Source organism: Camelus ferus, chromosome 10 (assembly GCF_009834535.1).
Source record: "Camelus ferus isolate YT-003-E chromosome 10, BCGSAC_Cfer_1.0, whole genome shotgun sequence".
Taxonomy (NCBI): Eukaryota; Metazoa; Chordata; class Mammalia; order Artiodactyla; family Camelidae; genus Camelus; species Camelus ferus.
Genome location: NC_045705.1, coordinates 10,379,327 through 10,407,260, shown reverse-complemented (window position 1 = coordinate 10,407,260; position 27,934 = coordinate 10,379,327). Strand labels below are relative to the sequence as shown.

General features: G+C 37.8%; 1 protein-coding gene across 1 annotated transcript in view; it reads right to left on the bottom strand.

Moving 5' to 3' along the window:
• Positions 1 to 27,166, bottom strand: part of TYR (tyrosinase) — a 66,864-nt gene extending 39,698 nt beyond the window's left edge. Inside the window, 2 exon segments of the mRNA XM_006192400.2 lie at positions 20,197 to 20,413; positions 26,292 to 27,166. Coding sequence (XP_006192462.2) covers positions 20,197 to 20,413; positions 26,292 to 27,110 — 1,036 coding nt within the window. The 5' untranslated portion in view covers positions 27,111 to 27,166.
• Between the last annotated feature and the right edge of the window lie 768 nt (positions 27,167 to 27,934).

Here is a 27,934-nt window from a genome sequence, read left to right as displayed (position 1 = left end):
GTTGCTTCTGCCTATTTTTCCTCCTTTAGATCCTGAAAGGTAGTAAGACCCTTTTATAATAACCAGCACAGCCATTCTCAGTTCAGTGTGTAACATCACTTAGAAGTAGATCTTTCCAGCCAGTCATGCATCCCCTTGCTTTCCAGTTCTGGTGATTACTTTAACTCTTGTTTCTGGTTCCGGAGAAAGCATAAAATTTGTGACCTTCGACATTACAATTCATCTGCAACAGTCTGGAGGACATCAGGTAATGTGTTTGATTTTGTAAAATATTCATTTCAAAATTAAACAGGCCTCCATTAAATGGCTCCATTAGCGGCTGGGAGTAATAATTATAATTTTCATAACATTAATTGGGCTGAATGCTTTTTGTGACATAAGACCTTCAGCCTTTATAGCAACTCTGTTGATCAGAAATTATCCCCATTGGAAAGAAGAGAAAACTGAGGCTCAAAGAAGTTCTGAGTTTCCCAAGCCTACACAGGTAGTGGAAGAGTTAGGATATTAACCCACAGCGTTTAGATTTCAACATCTGAGCTCTTAATAATTTGTCGTCTCTCTCACACACTCCTGGGGAAGAGGCAGAGTAAGATACCATTTCAGAGTCCATTCAGGGAAAGGACAAAACATAAGCAGATCTCAGATTCAGAACCAAAGTGAACAGAGTTAAACTGTAAGTGGGCACAAAATTGAGGAAATATGGTCAAGGACATATTACTAAATTTCAAAATTCAGAAATATCAAGAAAGCAGGAACTATAAGATGATGATGATGATAATGATAATAATAAGCTAGAAACAGTGAGGCAGTAGGACTCTGCAGGGAAGTCTCATTTCTTCTCACACCGTTAGGATTATTTTGTTGTCAAGCTCTTTGTTTTTAAAGGTGCAGCTCTTGACTTTTGCATTTGAAGCTTTGTGCTCTCCCACCATTGTGGCTCACGGCATTTCTGCCCCCTCACGTATGATTTTTTTCCCCTTCTTTTGATTTTTTTGTACTCATTCTCAGAGATTATACTGAATTTGAGTCTCTCTGGAAACTTAGCCCAAGAACACACACTGCTCTCCCCTTTGAACTCTCCTGTCTATGACAGCTTTTGTGATTATATATACATGGCACTTACTATGTGCAGGATTTTTTCTAAAGGCTTAACATGATGAATTTCATATAACCTTTGGAGTAATTCAACAAATAAGGTACCTTTAAAATCTCCATTGTATAGGCTTGGATAAAGGGGTTTAGAGAGGTTAAGTAACCTGTCTAAGATTAAAAAGCAAATTAGAGAAGTTAAGTTTGGAATACAAGCCTGTTTTATTTCAGAGTTTAAGCTCTTAAATGCAATGGTTCACTGTCTTTTCTATGTAGCAATAAATCACATGTCATGGAGGCAAACGTTCTGTAGATCAATGGTCTTCAAGCTTTTATCTTTGAGTGGCACCAAATGAAAGTTTTAAAACCACGTTTCACATACACTCATATATTTTTAAATAGATTCTAAATTGCTTTAATCATAATTGCAAATCATTTCAGAGGATAAAAGTTCAGGTATAGCTATTGCAAAGAGTATAAATTTTTAAATAAAAATTTAATATCACTTTATAAAAATGTACCCACCTTAATGATTTGATATCAAAATACCTAAACAAACTCTTTGATTATGGTCTAAAATTTTATAGGATTTCCTTTTTTCACTTGATCTCATGTTTTTATTCTATTTTCTCATGGAAATATACCCAAATGTTATGTAAGTTATGCTTGAAATATGTTTTTAAAAATTCTTTAGCCTATCATACTTTCCTTCAGCAAAAATATGTGTAAAAGTTAAAATTACCTTTGAAAAATTTCATGTGACCATTACTGTAATCTTCTGAATTGCTATCAGTGAAAATTTTAGTAATACAAAACTTATTAGAATGTCATAAACATATTAAATATCTTACAAGGTACATTATTGTTAAATATAAAATGTAAAATTTCATTGAAAATTTATTTAATAACATTCATGAAAGATTGTTAATTTAAAATTATTTCATGTACCCATGGATGGATATTATGCATTGCTAGAAAGGATAAGGTTCAGCATGAATTCTATCCTACATTTTTAAAGGTGAAATCAGAGTCCTAAGAAACTTTATTCTCATAAAAAAACGAGATGGTAATGAAAAGATTTTTTATGGGAATTTTACTTAATTATTTGAACTCCTTTTCAGTTATGTATGCTAAAAATGATGTAACTGATTCAGCATCAGAATAATTTGGTCCATCAGTGACAACTCAATCAAGAATTCTTTGATGAAAACAACCTTACAAATTATGAATTTATTTACAAAGCACCCGACCTTCAAGAAGTTTGCTACCTGGTCATTAAAATCATTTACATTAGCGACACTGGCACCAGTATCTTGAGTTCTCCGCTTGTTTGGTACCTTGTAAGTTTTACCCCACCTGGAAATGCACTGTGATGAGAATGGATTCAGAGGTATGCCTGTCTTCTGAAAATTCAAAGGGAGATTGTAAAAGGGAGGTGGCAAAGGAGAACCTTCAGGAAACTTTTCACTCAGATTTTAGAGAAGTACAGAAGCATACACTGCAGAAAAGTACAGTTGGGAGGAGAATCCGGAGATCAAGTTCTTTAAAAATCTGTGCCACGTACCCTTTCGAGAGTCTTAGTGAAGCTGTAGTTTTGTGTCTGTCCTAGTTTGACGACACTGCTGACAGAGAACAAGATTTGCAGAACTAAGGAACCTGGGTTGAAATTCTGTGTTACTTACTGAAAGCATTACCTTTGTCAAGTTATATTTTGTGAGTACCGGTGTCTTCGTTGGTAAGAGAAGGGATAATTAATTCCATCTCTAGGACTCTGGCAATGATTAATTTTGATCGCAGGTGTGATGCACCTCATATAGAATCTGGCACAGAATGAATGTTTCCTGAGTAGCAGCTATAACTTCTATAAGTTCATTGCATTTGATAAATGAGTGCCTATGATGAGAGCTGATAATCAAGAATATGGGACATGCCCACTGCTGAAGAGCTTCTTTTGCCACAAATGTCCACCGTCAGGGTTCATCCCAGCACCTCCTCAACCCCATTTCTCTGCAGAAACCTGCCGGCTGCTTGCCCTCATCCAACATGAATGAGATGCTTCGGGGTGATGCTGGGATTGCCATTCTAAGAGTGATTCCAGCAAGGCCAGGTCTCTTTCCTCACTTCTTTCACTAGCTTGCCAGATGTTGCTCCTAGGAAAGTCTCCAGTGTTGTTACAAAGGACGTCTGATTGTAAGAAGCACTTGGGGTTTGTCAGAAAACCTTGTGTTATGTTCTCAGAAATAGCCCAAAGATACAGGTGCAACAAATACCCAACTTCTTTGTGATAGATACCAGATAGTTGATATAGACAGGCTGATTACATTAACAATTTTACATGAACTCTGTGTATCTTGTCTTTAAAAGAGACTGGAAATGCCTCAGAAATAGGGACAAAAACCTTGGCTTTGATTTTCCATAGTTAAAAATAGAGCCTTGCCCAACTTTGTGTTCTTTCAAATACAAAACAGTAGAAAGCGGGTGGGAAGGCATAAAGTTAGGAGTCTGAGATTTGCAAATGTTAACCACTATATATAAAAATGGGTAAAAAAATTTTTTTTTCTGTATGGCACAGGGAACTATATTCAACATCTTATAATAACCTTTAATGAAAAAGAATATGAAAACAAATACATGTATATGTATCCATGACTGGGACAGTACACTGTACATCAGAAATTGATACACTGTAACTGACTATACTCAAAAATAATAAAATAAAACAAAATAGAAGAATAGGAAATATAAAATATTTCTCAGTCCTTCACTTACACCGTCCTATAAAGACTGGGAGTAGAAAAGGTAACACTTCTCTCCATTAACTCTATAAAGGACCTTGAAAGAGCTCTACTCTACTACTTGTTAAGTGACAAAACAAAGAAAATGTCACGTACGTGAATAACATTACAATGTGAATAGATTACTTTCTATTTTACTTCTTCGTGCAAGTCCTTTTTTGGCTGGTAGGTTACCTTGAAAAAAATAGAAATCGGTCACAGCCACAGCAGTAGTTTCTCTCACTGAGATTTGATTCTCTTTTGGAAAAGCAAGTCAAAGAGGAAATTCTAGGCACAAATAATAATTTATACATCAAACTTATCAAATGCCTCTCGTGTATATCATCTCATTTAAACCCCAGGGCTACTTGTGATATGAATAATATCATTGTCCTCATTTTACAGATGAGAAGACGTAAGTTTACAGAAGTTAAAAAACACCTAAATTCGAGCCAAAAATTGAGACAATCAAGGAACTGAACATGGCTCTATTGATTTCAAACCCATGCTCTTTTCTGTACACTAGAGTTGGGTAGTGCTTACACTGACTTGCTGACACCCCCTTGAAAATCTCTTTCAGTTAAGCAACGAATGAAATGAATTTAGTGACCTGCTCTTTTCATCCACTGAAGATCAGTAAGGAACAGAACGTATTACTGCCTCTCTCCTGTCCAAGGATTCCCCATGGAGGGGAGTCTAATAAGCCAGCAGGGAGCTTGTTAGCAATCACAGATGCCAAGACGGCTCGAAGTTCTTCGTGAAGGGCAGTGACAGTTGCCCGAATTACTCTGTGTTACGCCTTCAAGTCTCCGTGCTACATTCCTATGGGAAATTAATAAACACAGTTCCAGGCTGATGATAACAACAGGAAACGTCAACTTGTCAATCCATGCCTTTTCCTCCTTTGTTTCTTCCCCAATAGCACTCCGGAGAGTTTTCATGTTTGTTTGTTTGTTTTTTAATATTGATGCCTAGCTCCGACCCCTGGAGATTCAGATTTAATTGGTACAGAGTGAGGCTCAGGCACTTGGAGTTTTAAAAACACCCCAGGTGATTCTAAAGTGCAGCCAGGGTTAAAATTCCCTGATTTAGGCAAAATTGTTCTCTATCCTCTAAACTTGAACTCACACTTTAAACACTTTACCTCTGAATATAATATTTCCTTCAACTGAAATGTTCTCTTCCTGTATTCTGACAGTCCAAAAATGCTTCTGCCTTTAAAATTCCACATCATGAACTTCTGCCTTGAAATATTGTCATGTTGATAACTGCTCCAATGTGTACCCTTGAAAATGATGTTTTAAAAAATTGAGCAACTACTGTGTGGCAGGCACTGGGGAGGCATTTTCACACATATCGTCTTACTTAATTCGGTATGCTCCTTGTTAGGAAGCTGAGCAGTAGATGTTGCACTTTATCAAGCCTGTTGGAGTTTAAAATGTGAACAAGTACATGGTTAAATCTTCAGAACAGAGTGTGTTTAATTTATTTGATTTAATTTTATTTTAAGAGCATCTCTAACCTATTTTAACAATTCATAGAGTTTCAGAGATTTAATTGGAGAAAAGAAGTCTAAAAGAAGATTAAAAAAAATGTACATCAGCGCATCTAAAGATTGAAGAGAAGGAACTGTTAGGCCCTAGGCCCCCTGGCTATGTTCCCTCTAATTCACTCTCTAATGTACAACTTTATTCTGGAACTATGAAGTGCATAGCCTCACAAGGTTACACACAATGATTTTATGAGGTTGTATTTAATGGCTGAGTACTTCTAAAAAGCTTGTAATTTAAACTACTTGTGGCAGAAATATAATACTGTACATTAAAAATAAAAAGATTTTGGATATAAGCAAGTCCCTCGGTAAAAGGGAAGCATTAATTTCCACTCCAATTTCAAGTTTTCTCAAATAAAATGCTAGCTAGCTCCACAGACAAAGATGTAATTAATTAGCGTTTATGTTTATTAGAAAATAGTTTCGAGAAAATTCCTTCAACTACACGGAGAGCAGAGCAATGAAGCAAATAGAGTGGCAAGAAATTGTTTCTTACCATATAATTATCAGATGACAGTTAAGGTCACAAATGCTCCACAAATTCTGTGGTTTTCAAAAGCGTGGTCCCAGAGCCGGCAGCATCTGTAAATTCGTGAGAAGTGCAAATACTCTAGCCCTACCAAAGAGCTACTGGATCAGAAAGTAAGACGGATGGACCACTGGTGTTAACAGGACTGTGAGGTGGTTCTAATGGATACTAAAGTTTGCATTAGAGAACCACTGCTCTAATTGTCTTCATTGTGGGCACGAAGACAACGATGAATCAGTGGTAATTAGTTGTGCTCATCTCCATACACTCAATAAAAAAGAGCAACAGAATTATCTCATGTTTCATCACTTTAAATTGTTTGTTATTTTAAACATCAGACCAATTTCTCCTCTTGGTGACATCAATGTTTATGTGTGTGTGTGTGTGTGTGTGTGTAAAGAAAATGATGTGTAATCATATTCTTTATATACATGTTATAAATACACAGAATATGCATGACTTACATCATCCAGTGATTTTTTTTCAACATTTCATAGACCTTATCTCCACTTTATAAACACATCTATAAAGCAATCTTACACATTAAGAATAATGGTCCCAAAAAAAAGAAAAAAAAAGGATAATTGTCCATTCTTCATTTAAAATTTGTCTGAAAGTTGTTTTAAGGTGAAATTGTATAATGGCTTTCTGTATTCTAATATTAGATTTGTGCGTTTGGGAAGACTTGGGAGTCACAGCAGAGTCATTTAGTTCACTAAACCACACAGACTGAAACAAGCAAACATCTTTATAGACAAAGTGTTACTCAACCTATATTCTCTTCCCCGCTCTTCATTCACTTATGACTGAACTGACAGTACTTGCTACAGTTGGTATATTGCACTGGGTGGGCTAAAACTTTGACAATATATTAATATTAATGCTAACTATTTTTGAAGCAAAGGTAGGGTCACCAACCAACTTAGTCCCTATTTGCCCCAGACTATTCTGATTTTAGCACTGAAAGTCTTGGGTCCTGGCTAGAACTGAGATAGGAGGGAAGGGGCAGGGCACAGCTATTCAAGAAATGACTGCAATTAACACCATAATGGTGGAAGATTCAACTCCCAGTAGGCCTTGAGGATTGAGATGGCCTGAGGTTTGATTTCTAGTAGACCTTGAGCTTCATCATATGCTCACTGTAACATATTAGCATGATAAGTAACACACCCACAGGCACCACGACAGTGCCAAGGCTAATCACAAAAGGTCGAAAAGTGGGCAATGGCCCAATTCCTGGGAATCCCAGCCCCTCCCCCAGGGCAGCTGGAATAGTCCTCCCACTTGTAGGCGTGTGAAGCTACCAAGCCCATAAAAACTGGCAGCACCACGCTGTGGCAGTCTCTCTCACTCCCTCCTCTTTGGAGACAGCCTGCACTCTGTCTGTAGTGTGTACCTATTTTTTATTTAAATCTGAGCACCCAATCCCCGCACCTCATGGCCTTCCTCTCACCTTCTGAAATAGCCTACATTCTATGGAGTATGTATCTCTCCAAATAAATCTACCTTTTACTCAGTTGTGGCTCCCTCTTGAATTCTTTCCTGCGCGAAGCCAAGGACGCACATTTGGTGGGGCATGCCTTCCCAGGGGCTCAACTGAGACCTGGGACATGGCCGTCCTCATGCCCTACGTCCATTTTTCCTGCGTCAGAACCAGCTTCATAAGCATGCAGCTGAGTGTTCCCCACCCAAACCTGCACATACTTGGTTTAATGCTCTGCTATTGCTACTTAAAATTTTTAATAATTTTTGAACAAAGTGTTCCATGTTTTCAATTTGTGCTGGACCTTGAAAATTATATAGCTCATCCTAGTCCTGGGAAACCCCATAGTGCGGAGCAAACAAGAATGATTAGTCACCCAATTACAGTTCTGTATAACATCCCCTCATTGGCTTGATTTGATAGGGCATTTCTAAAATACACAAGTCAATTGAATCATTTAAATGTGTCCTACAAGCTCATTTACATCTTTGCTTTTTAATTAGACAAGATCATTTAATGATATTTTCATAAGCAAGTCACAGATGCTCTGTATATTGGTAATTTTCCATAATGAATATTATAACATATTTTCATCGCATGTTATAGTTCATGAAACACTTTCTGGCACATTTTCTCATTTTGACATTCCCAGTAGTACACTAGCAAAAGATTAATAACCAGATCTCAGAGGGAAATGGGGGTGGTGATGGAGAGAACGTTGATTTGTAGCATCTGTCAATTTCCATGGTGTAGCTATTCCCATGATTGTTAATTTCAAGGTACCAACTTGATGTCATTGAGTAAAGAGCTGGGAAAAGATACTGTCAGCTCTCACATTAGATATGAGTCAGCATACCTTTGGATGTTCCTCACATAAGGAAGAGAGAGGAAATTTCAGCATGATTATACTACAAATGAAGATACTGGGATTGGGGAAATCTAGATGACATATTAAAGGTCACATGTCTTCTGAGAGGCTAGTGCCAAAACTATAACAATCATCTCACTCAAATCCCATGTTTTTCTCCTTATATCACTCTGCTTTTCTTATCTCTCATATGTATAAATTTGTACATGGGGTTATTGCTATAAATGTACAATGAGAGTGTACATATGCATGAATGAAAAAAACTAACTTCAAATAAAGCATAATTAATAAAGATTCTACTTAAATTAAGGGTAATTATTTTTAAGATGCTTTGATTAAAATCACTTGAAAATATGTTTGAATTCTTCATTTATGTGTTTGCCTTTATCCACCTTCAATTTCAAATAGGGACTTCCCCTATGTGTATAGATCACAAAGCTCATCATCAGAGTTGAATTATAAGTGGAAATATGATTCATACACTTTCTTATTTCTCTTTGTTACTACTTAATTACCACCTGGCAACAAAGATTACTGCTATTTTTATGCTATCAACTCCTCGGTGGTAGACATTAGACTGTTTCATTATATTCTTATAGAACTTAATCCTCATAGTAACTTTGTAAAGAAGACACCATTAGAGCAACTTTCAGGTGGTGAAATGAAAGCTCAAAAGGGTTAGGTAGTTCACCCAAGGTCATTCAACTGGTAAGTGTTGGAGCCAGCATCTGGGCTAATTATCTACGAGATTTCTGCTCTGAATCATTCTGTTACACTCTCATAGTTGGTGTAGAGCTATTAGTTGTACTAAAACATTAAACCACTGAGATGACAATAGATCTTTTCTAGTTGTAGCAGTACCCTTGCTTCCCTTAATTCTTTTCATGAAAAAAGCTAAAAAAAAAAAAAACCCGAGGCATCTTACACAGCCCACTTTTCTGTAATATACCACTTTAGGGTAGAGAAGGCCCTATTATGGTGGTTCCCACTCTCCCTCTTCTTTTGGATGAGTACCTCACAAGCTTCCTATCCCAGGGCTTCAGAGACATTCAGTCAGCTGGATCAGTTGGATTCCTTTCGTAAAACACAGCAACAGTTGGAATTCTTTGGCGGTGCCACCGATAGAGAAGGCTAGCTGCCTACCTCCTTAAGTCCAATGTTTGTCTTTGCCAAATTGAATCCCCTTACAGAGCTTCAGAAGTTTGTAGAATACAGATACAATTGCATCTCAAAGGCTGTTTCTGAGAGTCATTCTAAGTCGGAAGTATTATCATTTTGTTACACTTCGGATATTGGCTTAATTTAGGACTAATGCTTTTCTGAAACATTTTTGTCCACTGGAGGTCTCAAATACTGGTCTACTCCATTCTTTAGAATCTGGTTTCTATATGGAGCTAGAAAATTAGACTATGCGTCAACATGAACGGCAGTGACTTTATAATTTAACGAAATTTTTCCATTACAGAGATGGTTGTACATCATTTACAAATATTTGTAAAGATCATGCGGTCTTTAATAATAACACATAAGGCAGGCTCTGTGATTATCCTCACTTTGTAAATGAAGGATTTCAAGTAAAGACAGGTTCACCTGACCAAAAGGCATCTGGTTAGTTAAGTGACAGTATCAGGACTTCAACCCAGGTAATCTGAGTGTTGACCACTACTGTCTGGTTCCTCTAAAACTTCCTCTGTTTATAAGACTTGGGGACATGACCTCCCCCGTTGATGATCTAATTTTGCTACCTATTAGCTATGTGATCTTGTCAAGTTACTTAAATTCTCTGAATCTCAGTTCGTTCATCTAGGAATATAATAACACATATGATACAGGACTTCTGAGAGGAGTAATTAAGATAAAGGGTGTGGAAGGTTTTTAGGAACTGAAAAAGTAGGGCTGTATTGATGTCAGCAGTTGTTATTAACTACCAGGACTCTGGGAATTTGTAAGACGATTTTGTTAGGATATTGGAAAGAATTTATGTTTTCCCCCTTTTTCCTTTTGTACTTTACCTGACCTATTTCAACTCATCCTTGAAGATATCAGATCCTCAGAGTTTCTTTAACAATAAACACTTGATTAGGTCCCTCTATTTAGTAATACTTATAATTCCCTCTTTTTAATCATTTATTTCCTTTGGATTATAGTTATTCATGGTCCAGTTATTAATTAGACTGTAAATTCCAAGCCAGAAGGATCTGCATCATATTCACTAGTTATTCCTAGTATATTGCAAAGTGCCTGCACACAGTAAATGCTTTATAAATGTTTGTTGAATAAATAAATATGAGATATTTATTTCTCTTTCTAAAACATGTAACTTCACTTGCTAGCATAATTTTAAAATCATTTAAGCTAAAATTATTTGGAACATGCCCATCATGTTCCAAGGGTCATGACTGAGTAAAATGGATCATGGCCCTGAAACTGGCTCTTATGTTTTCATTTAGTAGGTGATTCTCTCAATATTCTTCTGATGGAAGGATTAATTATATATAAAGACCTGTGCAGCTTGTATGAAAAATAGTTACGGTGTTGATTAGCGTGGAGGAGATGATAATAGATGGGAGGAGAGAAGAGAGAGGCAATTCTTCATTTGAACAAAGCATATTAATAGAAATAATTGTTCATCCCTAAAACATGAAATATATTTTGGGAGGTGCCATTGGGAAAGAAATATATGGAATGGCTAGGGAAAATGGAATTTCACGGCCTTTTCATACTTGGTGGAAAATGAGATAAGGTAAAAAAGTATTGTAGAAAATGGGGAAAATAAAACAATGGCAAGTGAGAGAAAATAAATTCTTTTCTCAGCCAAGAATTGGGGCTTCAGTATAAGTGAGGCATCCTATCTCAAAACTAAAAGTCCCCAGTGAGTATGGATCCTAGAAGGGGAAAAAAAAATTGAAAAGCCTCAAACAGAAAGACCCAACATACATCCATTTAATGTGGTCACAACCCATTTTCTCAAACTCCTCTGTGCACAACCAAGCTCATATTTAGTATGGCATGGTGAATGAATCATGGTCAGTGGAATGTGGGCAGAAGGTGGATAGACCACTTCCAGGCTTGACCCATATTTTTCTCCTGTAGGACCCTCCAAACCCTCTCTTCCCTTGTCTCCCAGGAAGATGCAGAAGATGCATCAGAGAGAGGGGGAACAGTAGAGTCACTAAAATGATCATGTGAAAGGCCACTCACCAACCATTAACATCCAAACTAGACCCAGCATGAGTAAGAAATCAACCAGTGTTTATTGGGTTACGCCACTAGATTTGCGGGTTCATTTGTTACAGCTTCTATGTCCTAGACAGTGTGGGCTACTGTAACAAAGTCCCATGGTGTGAGTGGCTTATAAACTACAGAAATTTATTCCTCACTGTTCTGGAGGCTGGACATCTGAAATTAGGGTGCCAGTATGGTCAAGTTCTGGTGAGAGCCCTCCTCCAGGTTGCAAATTACTGATTTCTAGTTGAATCCTCCCAAGGCAGAGAGCAGACACGGGGAGCAAGCTCTGTTGTGACTCTTATAAGGGCACGAATCCTGCTCGTGAGGGCTCCACCCTTATGACCTCATCTAATCCTAATTAAATCCCAAAGGCCCATTTTCTAATATCATCACATGGGTAGGGGGAGGGAGAGGGTTTCAACATATGAATTTGGAAGGAACTCAAAACATTCAGTCCATAACATCCTAGCATGTTACTCTGACACATGTTATAAAAAACTTTTTCAAGTTATAAAATAAATGCTCGTAAGTTTAATAACTAAAAGGTCTGGAATAAAAGAATATTTTGACACTTCATTTACCACTGCAGAATTACTGTTTTATATGAAACTCAGTAGACTGAACACTGTGGTAAAGATATGTGATTTTAATTTCACACATTTCAATGAATACTAGAAAAAGGGACTGTAACAGAGAATGTTACTTTTTTTTTAAACCAATACTAATTTTCTTCTTTTCCTAATAATGATGACAGTAAATGGGGGGGGGGGCACATGGCCACTAGCTGGAGGTTGCATTTTGCAGTTTTCCTTTAGAGCTAAGGACGGCAATGTCTGTTTGATCACAGGGATAAAATATAATTACTGAGAGACACTTCTGACCTGTCTTTAAAGAAGAATGGGCACGTACTCCTTTTCCCACTTTGTGTTCTTCCTGCTGATTAGAATGAAGACATTAGAACGAAGATGCAGAGAAGCAAGCTGAGAACTGAGGACCGCAGAACTGCACTAACAGTTCTGGATCATCTAACTGAACTGTTTCATAGATCAAAATAAACATCTACCTTTTTAAAGCCACATTATTTGGGTTTTCTTTCTTACAATATTTTAACAGAAGAACAAATAGACTACTTCAGTAATATCCTATGAAACTAATAGTACGTGGAATCTTGGAAGGACTGCTTAGAACCACAGTTGCCTTTGGTGTATATACAAGTGGTGCTTCTTATCCTGATTAATTACCATAGCTCAGGATTTATTAAAACTGATCCTTTTTATCAGTACATTCTTTTCTACATATTTAATCACTAAATTTATAAGTCCAAGTTCACAAGCTTTCAAAACTTCTACTGTTAAGTTATCTACTGTGCAGTCACTATCACAAGATTCTTAATGAACTCTAGGATGAAAAAGAAAAATATAGTTTGGGTTAAAATTATTGACAAAAGATGACAAAATGCTAATACTTTGAATACATCCCCCCAAAAATTCTTCACTCATTATAATATAACAGAGGTTTCCTGCAACTAACAAACAGTATCTTATTTAATACACACATGAACATTCAGAGATAAATAGTACAGAAATATTATCTCCACTTTATGGATGAAAAAAATGTGCTGTGTGAAGTTAAATGACTTACATAGGGTCTCATGTCTTTAGTTCAAGTGATCTCTCTTTGAGGACCATAGTGTCCTTATCATGTTTCTAAACATTTTCCAATGAGATTATGCGCTCAGAATTTGGTATTGATTTTGGATTCCAGCATTTATGATCTATGTTTGGATTTCAACTCTTATGATCTCTGTTGCTATAAGCAGATGACTTCACCTTTCTGACATATTTTTTAATCTATATAATGGGGATAATAAATAGAACTTACCACTTAGGATAAGGTTGGTTAAAGGTAGATGAATTGTGTACTGAGATACCCAACATGTAGTAACTGCTCAGTAAGTGCTAGCTATTCATTTTTTAAGTGTTAATTTTTAAAGGAGGACAGATTTATAGCACAGTAAAAATATACAACCCTAGGGACTACCATTTAGATTACACTTTATGATAATTTCGTTCGCTGGAGCACAATACAATAAAAGCTATATGATGTCCCTAGAGTTATACAATGCAGTGACCTTAATGAATTTTTTTAACCAACTGAATGGCTTTTATCTTGAGGAAAGTGGTATCTCACCATGTACTCAACCTTGGACACAAGCTTCTATTTCGTAAGTATTCCCTTGGGGCCAGCTAAAGCTGTAGTTGAAACTTCTGCTGAAATTGATACTTACATAAATAATGACTTTGATCCTCCTAAATTAAACTGTGAAGAAGGGAAAGATAAGTATTCACAGTCCCTGGTATGAAGCTGACTGGCTCTAAAAAGATGAAGGCTAGAGTTAACTCCTGGATTTGTAGCTGTGACGTTTTAATTTAAGACAAGATTTTCCTGAGTAAGTTTCTTAAAATTTATAAATCAAAAGTTTATTCTATTTTTTAATTCATTGAGATAACGTCGGTTTATAATGTTATATAACTTTCAATTGTACATTATGTTTCAACTTCTGTACACACTACAGCCAAAGTTTAGTTCCATCCGTCACCATACAGTTAACCCCTTTTACCCATTTTGTCCTCCTCCAACCCCTTTCCCTCTGTTCTCTGTATCTTCCTGTTTTTATTCTTAGAATAAAACCTATATTATGTTTTCCCTGAGCCTGCTTTCCTGCATATTAATAACTGTAATGTTATTTCGGATGGTGCTACACATTGTATCTCTTGATGTTTATGAATCAATAAATGTTAATGCACAAAAGGATTACCAATTGCTCGACCAAAAGAAAGTTCTTAGTATTGTGCTCTTTTATTTCATCCGTCAATTTAAAAATAAATGTCAAATGTTAGTCTTAAAAGTTTGGTTTGTGTCTTTGTTTTGTACAAAGCAGTCTTACATATGCATGCAGCATAGCCAATTTGTCTTTGCTTTCTGAAGTCTCTTAACTCATATTTGCTAAATGAATGAATGCATAAAAATAGAATTCTGCTTTTTCTTTGCAGTGGTTATTACTAATGAGTGGTGGCATTTTCCCCAAGATTTGTCCCAAGGAAGTGAAATCTCCATATACCTAATGCCTGACCCTATCCTTGGAATTAATGCATTATTAATTTGCTCCTTCAAGATCTTCTAGGACCTTAAGTTGAATGATTGGAAAATGACATTATCCTTTAGCAAACAGCCATTTTCCATAGCAGTGAATTCAAATGATAAAAAACTAAATGAAAAGCTATCTATTATGAGTAAATAAATATCATGAAGACTAATAACCCATGCTAAATTATAAGGGAAATCGGGATGACTACTGAAGATTGCAGAGAAGACAGGAGTGGGGGAAAAGAAAATACTTCTTGTATACGTAATAGGAGCCAGGTATGTGGACATCCTCACAATAGCCTAAATATATAATTACTAAATACATTTTTTTTAAATGAGTAAGAAGATACATTGCTGGAACTGATGCTCAAATATAGTGCTATATGCCTTCAAAATTAGTATTTCAATCCACTTTAAAGGGCCCTGCCCCAACATGGGATGTTTCGCTCTCTGTTTCTCCAGCGTAGCTTTCAAAACTGGTGTTTGCCAGCACCCTTTAATTCATAGCTCAGGCGACATATGCCTTAAATAAAATACTTTCTCAGCATTCACATTTGGCAAGAACAATTTGCATGCCAGAACAACTGGTAGAGGAGGGAAGAAGCAGAAGAGACATTTAAAAATGTATAAATTCATGGGGACTGACACTCCATTTTTTTTTTTTAACAGAGAGAGCTCCAGGTTATATCATGACCACATTTGTTGCTAAGAGTTTACTAAGCAGTAATATCCCCAAACTTTAAACTACTTATACTGTTTTTAAGAGTTTTTTTTTTTTTCTGAAAAAAAAAAGAAAACTGTGAGCTTCCACCACCCAGGTGTCTGCACAATGCCAGTTGGTCTAAAAAAGATTGTCTTTGCAAAATTAAAGTGCTCCCTAATGCTCCAACATCCATAGTTTCTAGCAGGCTCTCACCACATCCTGACTAGAGAATTTCTAGTGGCCAGATAAAATGAATATAGTCTGGTCTTGCCATCCTTCTTCAGCTTTGGAAAGCAAAGCACTGATTAAGGATTTAAAAGGCATACATTTGTATGGATAGGAATTATGCTTGACTTGTTTCTTGTGAACCTAATACATAAGTACTAACTCTTCCCTGAGAGCAGCTTCTGCCTTAGAATTCTTAAAAACAGGCTTACATGTCCACAAAGCCTTCTCCATAATCCAGCACTCCCTATTACTTCAGACTTTATAAAAAGGTAACATTATCTCCTGATAAAAGAATTGTAATTCAAAGTAAACCCACTTGGAAAGTAACAGGCAGGACGCTTGTCTGAATTTCTTACATGTAATAGGTAGGGTCCTATTTGCCCTGAGAACTTGGAGTAAAGAACAAAAAGGGTATTCTTCAAGTCAGATGGGCTGAATCAGCTCCTTTAAGTAGAAGGAGAAAGACTGTCTCCTAAACTCATTGGAATAACTATGTAACTGAAGATGGTGCCTTCGCTTAATCAGTGAATATTAAACATCACAGGATTGTTGTGAGGATTAAATAATAGAACATGTGGGAAATGAGAATGTTTGAAAGATAGGGATTTTTATTGTTATTATTACGGTCAGGATCATTGCGTGTTCAGACTACCAACAAGGCTGGCAAGGTGGTAATTCCGGGGAGTTCAGTAACCCAGGCTCACAGAGGTTTTCCTGGACTGGCTGAACCCTTTCTCAAAACCCTCCACCTCATTCTGAGTCAGTGTACCCCAGTCTGTACCAGGCTACTCAGCTTTCTGATTCCCTCAGAATTGCTAAAGAAGATGCGTGGGGGAAGGCTTGAGCCTTCCCAATCATTAGAATGTCTCACCCCACTTAAATAACTCCCTTGGCATTCTGGTTTACACAAGTCTTAATTTAATCTAGTTCTTCAGTTTGTGTGATCATTTCTGGATATGCTAAGAAAGTCCATTGCGCAGGAGGCAAGACTGGAAACTAAATCATCCTTTGAGAATTCACGGTGACTGGCCACTGGCCTTTCTCTTCCAGTATGCACATTATCACCTTAAGACTTCATTCAAAATGTCAAAACCTCCATTACCTTTCATTAAAGCCCAGAGCTCCTTTACCATTTCCTAGACAGCTCCTCGAGAAATTCTAGCATATAAAGAGGCAAGATGCTTCCCAGTGATGTGTGAGGTAGTCACAGTAAAATAGACAGGGTGGAAGGGCAGCAGGAAAAATGTTCTAGAGAATCATAGTAGGAGGATAAGGATAAATAGATTTTTTAGTGGTGTATAGTTTGAGAACAAAATAAGGACCAATTATTAAAAGTCAGTGGTAGATGTTTCATAATCATCTTCAGTGTTACCTTTCTGTCTCATATTTAGTCACCAAGTATCTCTGATACTCCATACTCTAGAATACACAAGCGTTTCTGTTCTCTCACCAACTCATTTCATCTCATTCTCCCTGCCTCAGATAAAGCCCTCACCGTTCAGCATCCTCCCAACAGCTCACTGATTAGTCTTTCTGCATTCTGCTGAGGGCACTAGTTTCACATCTTTCTGAAATACAGATAGAATCATGTCAATTTCCTGCTTAAAAACCTCTCTTGACTCCCAGTGTCTACAGCAGTGTTTCACCAAAGGTATTTCGATGTGTTCTTGAAGATATGAACATTATATCATGATTTTTAAACACTGGGTCTTCAAACTTATCTCTTTTACGGGGAAGATATGAATGACATTTACAAAGAGTAAACTTCAGTCTCTTAATTTCCTAGGGATCTGTGAACATACTCCTAGGAGCCTACACTTTTTTTTTTTTATTTACTCCAGAGAAGACGCAAAAACACTGGCATTCATGGTATATTCTAAACTCTCTATACCTCTGTTATTTACCACTACAGACTTAATATTCTAGCCATATACAACTTCTCATTTCTTTTTGTAATTTCTTTTATCTAATCTTACACTTTCATACTTCTATTCCACTGCATATGTTGTTCTTTGCTGGAGATGCCTTTCCTTCTCTGCTCTTCCTGGTGAGAAATTATTGATGTTTCAAGATACAGTTCCATTTTCACCACCTTGGGAGATACGTCTGGCTTAGCTCTTGGTTCTTATCTCATTTCATTCTGACCATCATACTGTGTTTTCCTTATGTGTTTGCATGATGTTTTCTCTGGATGAATGATGCTCCCCTAAATGGTGAGCTCCTCGAGGTCAGAAACTGTGTAACAGCCATTTTGGTATGTCTTTGTACTTCCATAATTTCCCAGAGTACCAGATTCACGGAGAGCTCTCTAAGTTGAATGCAATTAGATTTCATCTTAACCTAAAGAACTTCCTGTCTCCCTTGTGAAGCAGGTTGATCTCTGTCTTTGGATGACTACATAGAGACACTACCATAGCAGGCACTTCAGCAAAGTGTGGGATGTTGAACTGAGGACATTGAGAAGTGTCTTCCAACTATGAGTTCCACCGTCCTAAGCTGCACTGTGCTTGGGGCTGGGAGCATTTCATTAAATCAGAGATGCTCTTTGTTCCTGCACCTTCTTCCATTTGGGGTAACAGGAGCTGTCTTTGCTCTTGTCTCCTTGCTTTTGGGAATTCTCCCTGAAAAGCAGTAGCTTTTATCTCCAGAAATGTTCTCCCTCTAGGTCTACCTTAAGAAATTTTCCTTTTCTATTCTTCCTCCTTCCTATATTTTTCTCTAAACCTTAGTACCTCACGATCTATTTTCTCAGGACTCAGTCTATACTTAGTTCCTAAGCTAATTGTCAGAAAAATTAATGACTGATAACTGAGTTGTCAAAAACTAATTCCAGTTTAACATAGTAATAGCCGCCACTTACTGAAAAATGTTACATGTTCCTTACAAGTATTATATTATTTAATCCTTACATGAACCCTGTAAGTTATTACTCTTATCTACGTTTCACAGAGGATGAAATTAAGGCCCAAAGAAGTTAAATAGCTTACCTGAGGTAACAGATTAAGAAATGGTAGCGTTTAGATCAAATCCCAGTCTGGTTGATTGCCTTTAACCACTTCACTAAACCGCCAGCCCACCCCCATCCCCCAATATACATACCATTACTAATTTTGCATTAGCACTATTATAAACTGTGAAATACAGGACACCATGGGTAGTCAGAGATTTACACAGGAGAAGATTCTTCACTGAGTCTAACAGTCCATACTCCACAGGGACCACCTATTTAGCGTCATCAGAAGACTACCTTTTACAATGTCTACTAAATTTTCTTTGCTTTATCTGAGAATATGATTCTCTTTCAGGTAATCCACAAATCGCACAAGTCTTTAGTTCAGCATTTGAGTCTAAGAGGAAAGCTGAGGTTACATAAATGACTTCAGTAGACAAAAATGCAACAGTTCCTCCATCCCAGCACTGGCTGTGGGAGTTCATTCTATGGGAAGTACATTTACATAACTCTCACAAGACCCAAAAGAAAAAAAGGGCAGCGATAACTGTGAGGTTGAATCACAACCAACAATTCACTTAATTTATTTATTGATTTTTAATGGAGGTCCTAGAGATTGAACCCAGGACCTCATGCATGCTAGGCACATGCTCTATCACTGAGCTATAAAACAGATAAACAGCAAGGTCCTGCTGTATAGGGGAACTATATTCAGTATCTTATGATAGCTTATAATGAAAAAGAATATGAAAAGGAATATATATATGTACAAATGAATCACTATGCTGTACCCCAGAAACTAACACATTGTAAACCAACTATACTTCAATTTAAATGAATGAATGAATGAATGATTGAATGAATAATAGATAAAATAGGGGAAAAAACCCAGCAATTCAATCCACCTGCATTTACTGAGACAGCAGAGTGCAGCGCTTGCCTGCGCTCCTGATTCTCCAGTCCTGCCCTCCGGTGGCTGTATTCACCTGAGCATGCCTTTATGCCAAGACATTCCATAGCTCCACCCCATCCTAGTTTTGAGATAAAATGTGTCTCTCCAGGGAGCAAAACATGCTCTCGATCTTTGTCTTTGGACAAAGGAGTCTGCCGAAGCACAGACATTCTGAGGGATAACAAATGGGGCCTCAACCTGACATACGGAGTTTATCCTGAATAATAATGGACTTGTCTCAAAGAGGCTAGAGTCCAGAATATTTTAAACTAGACAAACACTAAAACGTAGAAAAGTATGCCAGGTCCACAGTCCTAAATCTATAATTCCCAAATAGAAAAAGGTCTGAAAATGTATTATTTTGTTTGGCACCAATACGTTTTTAGTGGAAAACCCCGACTTTATTCTCCACTTGGCCGCTTACCGTCTCTGTTCTTTGCCGTGGTGGGTACCCTCATCCGCTCCGCTGCGGAGCTAGCCATGCTTTGCGTTACGCGTGCCGCCCACACCCCGCTAGGGTTATTGGCTGTAGATGTATATATGCCACCTGCCCAGACTCAACTCAGAAAATTCTGAATTCCCAAACACTTCTGGGCCCAGGGTTTTGGATAAGAGATTATAAGCATGAATTCAAGAGAAAAAAAGAAAGAAAAAAAAGGAAAAAGAGTTTAAATGAATGAAGAAAGAGATTACCTTCCAGGGTGTTTCTAAAGCTGAAATTGGCGGCTTTATCCATGGCGCCCGAATCATACTGGGTCAGACTCAGGCAGAACTCCACGTCAGCCGAGGAGGGGAGCCGCGGGGTCCGCGCTGGGTCGTGGTTCCCGGGATTGCGCAGTAAGGGCCCCTCGGACGTGCCGTCGCACAGAACCTGCCGGCGGTTGTACTCCTCCAGCCGGCTGCAGATGATCTGCGCGAAAACACCTCTGTGTTAAAGCAGTGCTGTCTCCTCCTCCAGGTTAGACGGGAAAGGTAGGGAGATGGGCATTCCTGATGACCGTATTTGGATCTCTAATCACCAGGAGATTAACGTTTTAAAGTAAATTGTTGGAGGAAGCAGCTTCCTGAGAGTTGCAGAATAAGCCATGAAAGTTAAAATCCAGAACGGAGTCCGAGTCTTGCATCTACCACTTAGGAAAGTAGACTAAATTCCATAGGCCTTGTCGAGTCAGGGGGAGACCATTAGTTCACAGTCCTCCTGATTCCGAAGCTACATGCAGTACATTTATGACTGCCTGTGCACGGCTTAGGAATGGCTGAATAAAGCTAACCGAAATTTTTTGCATCGAACGTAATATATTGGATTCCTTTATGATGTCGATAAACTAGACATCACAGCGGGTACACAGACGAAATCACTTTCATTCCTGTTTGAATAATAAACCATCTCAGGATGTTTTCAAAAGAGCCTACTGTCTAAAAGACTCCTACAGCAGACTCGGTTAAATTAGAGAGGTCTGAATGGAACTGTTTTTGCTGAAATGAGAACTGCCAAGTGACTACGTGTTCAGATGACTGCACGTATTAGCAACAAGGAGGAAGTCTACCCCACTTCCAGAAGTAATATGGAACACTTAATCTCAAATCGTTGTCTTTATATTTGATACAGGAGGGGAGGCAGGGTAGGAGAAATGGTTAGCACTCTGGTTATGATCACGGAGACGGCAGTCAGACGTGGTTTCCAGTACTGACTCTTTATTAGCTACGTGACCTTGGGCAAATTACTTAAGCTCTCTGAGGATCAAGGTTTTTCGTCTGTAAATGGGGACTATAACAACTTTTTGTGAAGGATCGAATAATTTTGCCTATGTAAAGCACTTAGTGTATAGTGCCAAGTATGGATGTTTAATAGTGACAGCTATTGTATTATTATTGAATATGAGACTATTGGGCAAGCCACCAAATTGTTAACTCTGGCTCTGTAGCACTGGGTTAATCGTCATTATTATAATAACTAACATCAGTATATCAAGATCTATTATGATAATAGCTTCCATACAGCGAACTCAAAGAATACGTCAGATACTAAATTAGTCATGTTGTATTAACAGATTCCATTGAATCCCTTCACAATACTGCTTTAAGATCTATTACCCTAATTTTAAAGAAAAAGGGTCTTGGAATATTTAAGTAACTGGTGATCTTATAAGTAAGTTACAAAAGTCCACTGTAACTCATGTTTTCATGACTCAAAAGACTGTACCCTTTCCACTGCACTATTCTGCTTTCCATTCCATTTAGTATTTTCATGGATACAGAAAATGCATACATATGATAACTGGACAATTTCTGTTAAGGAAAAAAGCAAAGGTTTTTAGATTTTAAATAGCATATCCATTATCATCTGGTTAAGTGACAGAGGTAGAATCCAGTAAGTGGCAGAAGTTTTCTAATGAGAAGTTTGTTCTTTTTCTGTTTCAACACAGGTGATCTATAAAGCACGATGTGGGGGTGTGGAAATCAAGTGTCCCAAGTCAAGTGAAAAAAAAAAAAAAAGAGACAGAAAGAAGAAACAAGTGTTCATGGAGAAGGTGAACATAGATAGTTGTTCTCCTAAATTTAAAGAAATGCAACATATGACCAGTTATTAAAAGCTTCAGGAGCAAAGGTACTATTATAGTATTAGAAGCTTCATCTGGGGAAAAAATGTAAACCATATGACATTCCACAGAATCTTTTTCATGAAGAAAAAAGAGAAGCTGTTATTTCACTGAGCTGTTGCCATGGTTACCTAAAACCCATGACTCTCTGCTGAAATGTAACTTTTTTTCTTCCCACAGTTTGCCTCCATGTGATGTGCTTTTCACCTGATGAGTGAATTCCCTGACCACACTGCACTCATGTCTATCATCTAGGAAATGTTTTTTCCTCTTTATTTTGATCTGTCATGACAGCTTCCCTTGATACACCTTTTCTTTTATGGCTAGCTTATCTGCTGCTTGCACAGCACTGGATCTAACCGTGTTGAGCATAGGTATTTGTGCTTTAATGTTATGAAGCACCCCCCACCTCCAAAAATAATGGGCTGTTTTAAATGATGACAAACATGCTTCTATTAAGAACTCTTGGCAGTAAACAAACCAACAAATAAATGAACAAATAAACAAAAAAGGATGTGAATTCTGAATATGTGCTTTCTAAGAAAATGGACATTAATTAAGCATGTAACTTTTAATATATTATTTTGTTTAATTAAAAAACTTACCAATAGGTAATATTAATCTCACTTAAATGACACTCGGGTTGTAACTTGCTTGATCTTCTATATTGTTTGCTCTCTTTTTTGCACGGACACACACACACACAAACATATACACACACAAGCGTAGAGAGAATACACAAAATGTTTTATTCGAGACTTTGGGTAAGTTGCTGCTTATTTTGGCATCATTGTGTCTTTGGCCTCGAGGATCCAGTGCTATAAAGTATGATCTAATTTTCTACCTAGCCACGCAGAGTCTCATTTTTTTGTATGTTAACACTGGAGCTAACATGTCTATGATTTTCAATTTTGTTCAATTCAGCATGCACTGATAAAGCCCATTCCATGTATATAATAGGTTCCTGGGCTCTGTGGATATAAAGATAAAGTAGAAACGGTTTCTACGTTGGAGCAGCTGGCAGTCTGGTAGACAAAGACAGGTTTGAAAACAATTGTGTATATTGGAGAGTTAGAAGTGCTATCTTATAAATCTGTACAAAGGGTAATGATTGTGCAAAATGATGAGGGTCAATTCTACCTGAGTAAGAGATGTAGACCAATAAATGTCAATGGAATATTTTCATTGCAACGTGAATGGAAAGGACCACATCAGAATATCTACCCCCGTTGTCTGTGCAAGTGAATTTTAAGAGAATTAAAGTGACTACGAGTCAGAATTTACATCCATCAATTAGTGGCTTATTTGATCCCTTCTGAGTGTAAAGGCCTCCTTATGAGTAGGGAACAACCTGGTTGACCTGAGATAGCATTGGAGTCGGAGGCACTGGGTTTTAGTCCTCAGCTGTGTGACCTTGGACAAATCATCCTACCTTGTAGGAGCATCCTCTTTCACAAAATGTGGGCACTACACTGTACACAACTAAGGGTCTCTTGGCTCAGAGTTAATGAATGCTATAGAGTTCTAAAACCTCTATTTTTTTGTGTCAAGTAAAAGATATCTGAAATCAAGGAGGGGAGACTTTGTATCAAAGGGGCTAATGAGTCTAACTAATTTGGAAGGTATGAATGCATTCACCAAGTCTGGAAGCTATTTGATCTCATCAGCGCACACAAAATAGTCTAGTTCTTGATTGGAGTGTTCAATTCAGGCAAAAGCATTTAAACTAGTGGCGCGTTTACTATAGAACCTGAGTTTGTAAAGTGAAGGAGATACCAAGTCAATTTCCATGCTAATTAAATCAGTGATTCCCAGTGCTGGCCGTGCATTAGAACCACGCTAGAAGATTCTAAAAATAGAGATTCCTGGACTTCACAGTGGACCCCTGAATATGATTTTCTGGCAGAGGGTAGTTAGGTAGAACACATGTAATATTTTTAAGTTCCCTAACTGATTTAGATACTGGGAACTGCTGAATTAAATCAATATAAACAACTAATCTTCATTATTAAAGGACTGTCACCAGAGAGGCTGTGTAAAGGAGTGGAAAGAGCCAGTAAGAGCTGGGCTTGACTGGCACCTGGCACAGTGAGTCCACTCACTCCACTCCCGGTAGGTGTGCACAGATGCTGATTCATTTCACCTTCCTTTTTTAAACTCTTGTTTGCTCATTTTTCTTCAGTGGTCTTTGTCCACTCTTTCTTAGTTTTATCTTTAATGCCAGTTACTACATAACAGTTTAATCATGGAACAGTTTTGAACCTAATGCAACAATTTCAATCCAGTGTTTACCTACTAGACCCCCCAAATTTTTAGTTAGAAATAAAATTGAACACAGTCATAAAGAAAAAAAATTCATTCAACAATCAATACATGATTAGAAAAAAAGTACAGACATGGGGGGTGGGTATAGCTCAGTGGTAGAGTTCATGCTTAGCATGCACGAGGTCCTGGGTTCAATTCCAAGTACCTCCATTTAAAAAAAATTACAAACTTAAAGTTTTGTACTTTCTCAATTAAGGTAGGAAGTCTGAAGTCTTATGGAAATGATCTTTTTTTCAAGCACACTTTTTTCCAGCCTTTCCTGCACAAATATAGTCTTTACTCTTGGTAAATAGCTGACATTAGTGACACTAGATATTACAGTGGCTATTTTTCAGTGAACTTCTATAGGGCCCATTTGGATGGTGTGTGAACTTAGTGGAGGCGTGGGCTGGAAGCCACTCACATTTCAAAACTGCAGAGTGCCAGGCGAAAATGCCACATTCCTCCCATCTCACTTAAATATTGAGCTTAGGTCCATAAAGCACTGCTAGATAGCAGTGATGCATTAGAAATGTTTGGAATACAGGCAGAAAAGCATTTCTTCCACCTTAGGGTTTTAAAATGACAATTAAAAGTGTATGTCTTTGGTTATCTTTTGCCCCAAATCCAGTGTGAAAAAATCAGAATAGGAAAATTAGAAATTAAATTTCAAAATAATAATCCCTTATCTTGTATGTCTAAAGTTTGCACATATTTAGGAAAAATGCTCATTTCTTCTGCAGCCTGATGAAAAAGTGAGACAGAATGGAACAGATCCGTTGGCTAAAGACATCATAGCAGTCATGTCCCTGGAAATAGTATAGGGTTGTCATGCAGCCAGGCCATCTGAGAACAAATCTTGCCTCTGCTACATACTAGCTCTGTGATTTTGCACACGTTACCTGATACCTTTATACCGCAGGTTGTTTTTTCCTTTTTTTTTTTTTTTTAAATCTTTAAGATGGGGAAAGGTTAATAAGAGTGCTAAATGTGTTAATGTACAAAAACACAACAGGGCTACACACCTGCTAATTGCTCAAATGAATATTAGCTATTTTAATTATTTACCTGTTTGAACCCCAGAGTCCTCATATTTGTTGTTGTTGCTGTTTAACTATTTTATATATAATAGTCAGTGTCTGCAAATTTCAACCCCCCAGTTTATCCCTTTCCACACACTTCACCCCCTGGCAACCATAAGTTTGCTCTCTATGTCTGTTTTGTAAATAAGTTCATTTGTGTCTCTTTTTTCAGATTCCACAGATAAGCGATGTCATGTGGTATTTTTCTTACAATTTTAAAGGAAGATTTAATCTAAGTAATATTCCCCAGACTTCCCTGATGATAATAATCACCAGAGACATTTAGTAAATAATGTCTTCCCAGGACCCTCTTTTGAAAATTCTGAACAATGACTCTGGGATAGGGCCAGGAATTTGTGTTTTTAATTGGTACACTGCATAAATTTTATTGCAAAGAAAATTTCAGAAACATTGACCTAAATCATCTATTTATTGAATCATCTAAATATTCATTCATTCATTCATTCATTCATTCAACAAGTACTTAATCAGCTCTTACCATTTGCCAGGCACCATCCTGTGTGCCGAGAGGTACAGTGATAAACCAGGTACTTTTTATTCACTAAAGTTTAGGGACTTAGTGAAGGAGGGTAGACAAATAACCACACACATGCCTATGTAACTATAGTTGTGAAGTGTGCAATAAAGGAAAAATGGAAGGCTTGTTGAGCTCTTGACAGGGGACATTTTCTATACTTGGCAGGAGATGGAGAGAAGAGAAAGGAGGTTTATGAAGACCTGCCAGAAGAGGTGATTGCTAAGGTTCTTTCATGCTGGAGATAGTATGTCCCGCCCACCTTACCTGCCAAGAGGAGAAGAAGGATGCTGGGCTGAGTAGATTAGGGTTTACTGGGTCGCGCCCTCCCATGTACTCATCTGTACAAATTTCACAGTTGTCTGCATCTCGCCAGTCCCAGTATGGAATAGTGAAGTTCTCATCCCCTGTCAGCTTCTGGATTTCTTGTTCCCACAGCAACAAGAAGAGTCTATGCCAAGGCAGGAAGCCTGGTGCTTCATGAGCAAAATCAATGTCTTTCCAGATTTCAGACCCCCCAAGCAGCGTGTCCCTTGACACATAATAATGCATCCATACAAAGAGGTCATAAACGTTGATGTCATTGAACATGGGTGTTGATCCATTATTCATTTGGCCATAGGTGCCCGTGGGGATGACGTAGTCTGGGCTGGTGGTATGTTTGGCTAAAGTGAGGTAGGCAAGAAATTTGTTCTTCTCTGGGACACTCAAATCAAAGATGTTTCTTCTCACCAAAAGTCGCCTCTCTCTGCAGTTGGGTCCCCGGAAGCCAAACTTGCAATTTCCACAGTTGAATCCCATGAAGTTGTCAAAGCACTGGCAGGTCCTGTTATAAAAGACAGAGGGCCAAGATTCCCGGTCATCCACCCCTGTGAAGGGGAACTGAGGTCCAGGTGGTGCCTTGGACAGATTGATGTCCTGACAGGAACCCCTGCCTGAGAGCTGGCCACAGGGACTCCCGTCACCCTCCCACGGCGGGCAGCATTCCTTCTCCATCAGGTTCTTGGAGGAGGCACAGGCTCGAGGGAAATGGCCAGCGGAGGTCTGGAAACTCCACAGCAGGCAGTACAAAGCAGCCAGGAGCATGCTTCCTCTGGTTCTCACGAGGTCTGCTGGAGCTGATTAATTGAGCCACACACTTCGCTTTTCAGCTACCCCTTCAGTGACTATCACATGTTTTGGCTAAGACCTATATAATACCACTCCCCGCTCCAGCATCAAACACTCTCAGTCTTTATCTTAAGCTTTCATCTTCTGAAAACCACATGACTAACTTTTCTCTGGAGTTGGCATGAATCCCACCAGTAGGATAGGCCTATGATAAAGTGAGAAACACTATTCACCATTAACAGTTTAATTCTTATGGTAATAAGAGTAATAATAATGATAATAATATTAATGGTACTTGATCTAAATAAACCCAGTTAATTGACTATAAAATTACTGACAATTTGAATTTGAAAATGAGATGTTGTGCCAGGAATAGAGCTTCTTTTATTAAGAAAAGTCAAGAAGTATTAGAGATTTTGGGCACAAGGTAGGTTGTTTCCCAGAGACCATAAATAGGTCACAGCGTCTGTAGAATTCAGCTTTGCAGGGAGAGATACTTTTCAGAGCTTAGAGATTATTTCTTATATCTACAGCTTATTCATCAAGTACAAAGTATCAGAAGGAAAAAAAAAAAAACCTTTCTGATGCTCTTCCCTGATTATCTTGATGCTAGCAGCTTGCCAGCTGTCTGATAACTCATTTTCTGACTGTTACTAAGCTGGGTGGTCTGCTTTATTTGGGGAACTTTTATTAGTTAATATTTGAAAGGAAACTTTTTTTTTAAATTGAAGTATAGTTGATTTTTAGTATTATAGTAGTTTCAGGTGTATAATATATTAATCCAGTATTTTTATAAATTA